At 33.0% G+C, this 3,603-nt stretch overlaps 1 protein-coding gene across 1 annotated transcript; it reads right to left on the bottom strand.

Moving 5' to 3' along the window:
• Nucleotides 1-207: 207 nt before the first annotated feature.
• On the bottom strand, nt 208-3,145 carry LOC145956222 (heparanase-like protein 2). Its single transcript, XM_083071786.1, has 9 exons — nt 2,942-3,145; nt 2,800-2,836; nt 2,371-2,551; nt 2,097-2,251; nt 1,729-1,962; nt 1,406-1,595; nt 1,122-1,247; nt 812-911; nt 208-537 (listed from the first exon to the last, which is right to left on the bottom strand). The coding sequence occupies exons 1-9, from the start codon at nt 3,143-3,145 to the stop codon at nt 208-210; spliced, it is 1,557 nt and encodes a 518-aa protein (XP_082927912.1).
• Nucleotides 3,146-3,603: the final 458 nt, after the last annotated feature.

The raw sequence follows: 3,603 nt of genomic DNA, 5'->3' as shown, positions 1-3,603 counted from the left end.
TAATCGTTCTAATAAATCAACTTCAAATTGTTCAATAAAATTTATTACCTAGATAGTAATTAGAATTAAAAGTAATTGTCCACAATAACTTTTTAAGGTTTTGTTGTCTTGTTGCTGATTGATATTATGTGCATGTGCTGGCTTAATGAAGCTCTATATATGTACAAATTGTTGTTTCGTACTTTACTAAATAATATTTTGTGCCTATTATCCACATGTTGGTGCATTGAAGCTCTTGGTATAAACAAATACAATTGAGTCAGGCTCTACTTTGACAGGAGAAGAAGCATCCACCAATCGTGGTTTCATTTCTGGGATGTCTAGTGATTCTGTCAGCTGTAGTGGAGTTCCATTCAACAACACCACATCACTTCGAATGTTTCCATCCTTGGGTGTTAGATGGTATTCTTCCCTCATAGTCATTGGTACTCTTCCTGGTACCGTCTCCAAGACAGGGTACAAATTCATGTCATCAACGAAGGATACATTGAAAGTAGTGGAATTGGACATGTTTATAAGTAGCATAGTGACACCGGGCTGAAATTAAGGAGAACAACAACAAGTGCTTAATGAAAAAGAAAAAAAGGATTAAGAACAAATGGCACGCATTGACCTTAAAACGATATGGAAACTTCTTAGTTTTACATTATTTAAGTAGTTTTCCCCAAATAATTGTTACAATTTATGATATGATATTTATGTTTCAGTAGCATGATGTTGTTAATGTCTATACGAGTAGTTTTATTTTTATGAAGAGTAATAAAAAAATAGAGAAAAAAAAAACAAGACATTTTGAGATAAATGAGCTTACCCCTTTCTTGGAACAATGTGCGTATGCACGTAAAAATGGTGATCCTTCATGAGAAACTGAAAGGACTTTGCTTCCCATGAGTCGATGCCACAAAAGCGCTCTAATCAATCGAAAGGTGTTATCATTAGAAAGACATGTGAATTGATAACTAAGTCTTGATCAATTTGGATGTTTCATAATTTTTTGTAGAATATTAATTTGAAAAATATAACAATTAAAGCATATTGATTGTCCTTGCTAAGGTAAGTTCTAAATGAATTGGATATTCATCAGTAACAAGTTCCTTTCACACACACATGACATGACTTACCCATAATAATCCGGGTTAGGGATGAAGGTTGTTGTGTTTAGCAAGCCATAGTTTCCTCCAACCAAAGTTTGTCTACAATAAACCTTGTGGTTTAAGGTTGATGTCATGCCTAATTGGTCCAAGTACCTAGTTATTAAGTTAAAATAGTTTAACATACATACATACATATACATATACACACACACACATATATATATATATATATATATATATATATATATATATATACTTGAAAATTTTGAAAAGGAAGCAAAAAACTCAATTCATTGGCATATTAGACTAACCAAAACCCATTAACAAAAGTGTGAGACACATCTTTGCTACCACTGTTATAGGCTCCTCCAGCTTCCCCAACCCATGGTGCTGCCCATGGCGTGAATTCCTTGACTGCTTGAGCAACACTTTTGAAAGTTTCAGCAACTTGGCTCAAGTAATATGGGTCTTGAAGCTTGTTGATAATATCCTTGTCAACGCCTTTAAAAAAAACCAATCATTAAGAGCTAGCAAACTAGTGAAATGTGTGCTATAGCTATTGTCCAAAAGTACAATATATATATATATATATATATATATATATATATATATATATACACACATATATACATACCAGCACCAAGGTTGTAAATGTGGTGGGTCACTCCATCAACCACACCAGGCCCAACATTCAGTAAGAAGCTTTCAAACCACTCCTTACCATAGAAACCACCAGGGCCTAACACTTTAGGCCTTCTAGAAACATCAGGGTATAGTAGATTAACTATACGTCTAAGCCTAGTAATGTCTTTAGCATATTGAACACTGTCTACCCTGGCTCCTATCCCCGCAGCACATAGCTCATTTCCTATTAAGCACCATAAATCATAATGCACATGGGATAGATCGGGGAAAATAAAAAGCAGTTTACGTGTGTGTGTGTATACGTCATTCAAATATCAAAAGCAGAATATAAATTAATCAAGGCTTTGATTTAGCTACCCAATTCATATGAATCTATTTTGTATCCTTTTGATATTGTGTACTTCATGAGACTTATGGCATTTTTTGGATTCCAGTTTCCCACCCAATTCAACTTGTCTTCCACAGAATTTTTCTTTCCAGCGAGAGCATTCAAGCCAAAAATTAACTTCACTCTGAAATATAAATATACAAAACAAACATAGATGCATGTGAGAATTGAATGTAGCATGCTAGTAACATATATCATAGTACGCTCTGTTGAGAAAAGAATGGTAAGTAATTAAACAAGTACCCAGTTTTGTTAAAAAAGTCATGTACTTCATCCCATCTCATTCTGGGAAGGCATGCTGTGCTGAAACCAAAAAGACCACCTTCTTTCTTTTTGAAATGGGGACATTTCTTTTGCTTCCCAAATTGATAAACAATTTGATCTTCCACTGAACCTCCTAATCTGATCCTCAGGGGATTAAAAGCTGCCAAAGTTTGGAATGATAAAAAATGTGAAATTCATAAATTGATATTGTCTACCCATGATCATATGATATATGTTACACATCGGACCATTAAAATGCCACATCTTGCCTCGACTAAACTAAAGAATGAGGACAATGAAAATTATCGATACAAAAACAAATAGCCTAAAAGGGTCAACAATATTTTTTTGCATGTTTTTTCTTTTTAAAATAATCATATGATTAGAGCTGAGAAAAATAGAACTTACCCTTGATGGCATTTGATAGAACTTTGTTACTTAAGTCCTGCAAAAGTTGACAAAACAAAACATGGGACAACTAGTTAAATTTTTTTATTCAAATTATGTAAGACGAAAATACGTATGTTCATTGGTGCCTAATGTTAAATACCAAATTCAAAATGCCTGTTTGTCCCCAGGGGCAGTCATTGTAATTGCACTTATTAGCAGGCCACCAGTCCAAAGTCGCACAAATAAAATTATTATCTGTTGTAGCAATGGATGTTACCCCTTTAACTACGATTTTCACATCTTCTGCTGAAGACAAGGAAAATAATAAAAGAACAACATAACATAGAGTTACTTTCACATCCATTATGAGAAGTGATTGAAAAGAAACACGGGAAAATCACACCAAGTCATTGGATTTTATGCAACTTTTATATTCTTGCTACTTGCCAATATTAGTCGACCTAATCACTTATTTTACGCAAGTTTTACCTGTTTTTGTTTGTCTTAAATTGTTTTAAGGATCATGTATCTAGTCATTACTTTTCTAGAAATTCAATCATTTTGTGCTTTAATCTATCTGTATTTTTATATGCAACGATATTCCTATATCAGTTTTGTCTTTAACACGAAACCCTTTTTCTTAATAAAAGTAAAATTTTGGTCAAACATATGGCATATAAGACTTTATTAGCAAAAATTGCTGGCTAACAATTGGTTTTTTTTTGTTATTTTCAATAACGGTTTAATTTATATGCAAGTATTGACAAACTTTAGGATAAGTCCTATTAGTTACCTTTCTTAACTGATTGTGTATTTTCAAAA

The sequence above is a fragment of the Cajanus cajan genome, chromosome 3, assembly GCF_000230855.2.
Source record: "Cajanus cajan strain Asha chromosome 3, NIPB_CcT2T_4, whole genome shotgun sequence".
Taxonomy (NCBI): Eukaryota; Viridiplantae; Streptophyta; class Magnoliopsida; order Fabales; family Fabaceae; genus Cajanus; species Cajanus cajan.
This window is presented reverse-complemented; position numbering and strand designations above follow the sequence as displayed.

Excerpts from the sequence above, each read along its gene's own strand:
- LOC145956222 (XM_083071786.1), bottom strand. The coding sequence starts at position 3,145 with ATGGATGTGAAAGTAACTCTATGTTATGTTGTTCTTTTATTATTTTCC. Across the intron at positions 1,963-2,096 it reads AATAGATTCATATGAATTGG|GAAATGAGCTATGTGCTGCG; the intron begins GTAGCTAAATCA and ends GGTGCTTAATAG. Across the intron at positions 538-811 it reads CACATTGTTCCAAGAAAGGG|CCCGGTGTCACTATGCTACT; the intron begins GTAAGCTCATTT and ends CCTTAATTTCAG.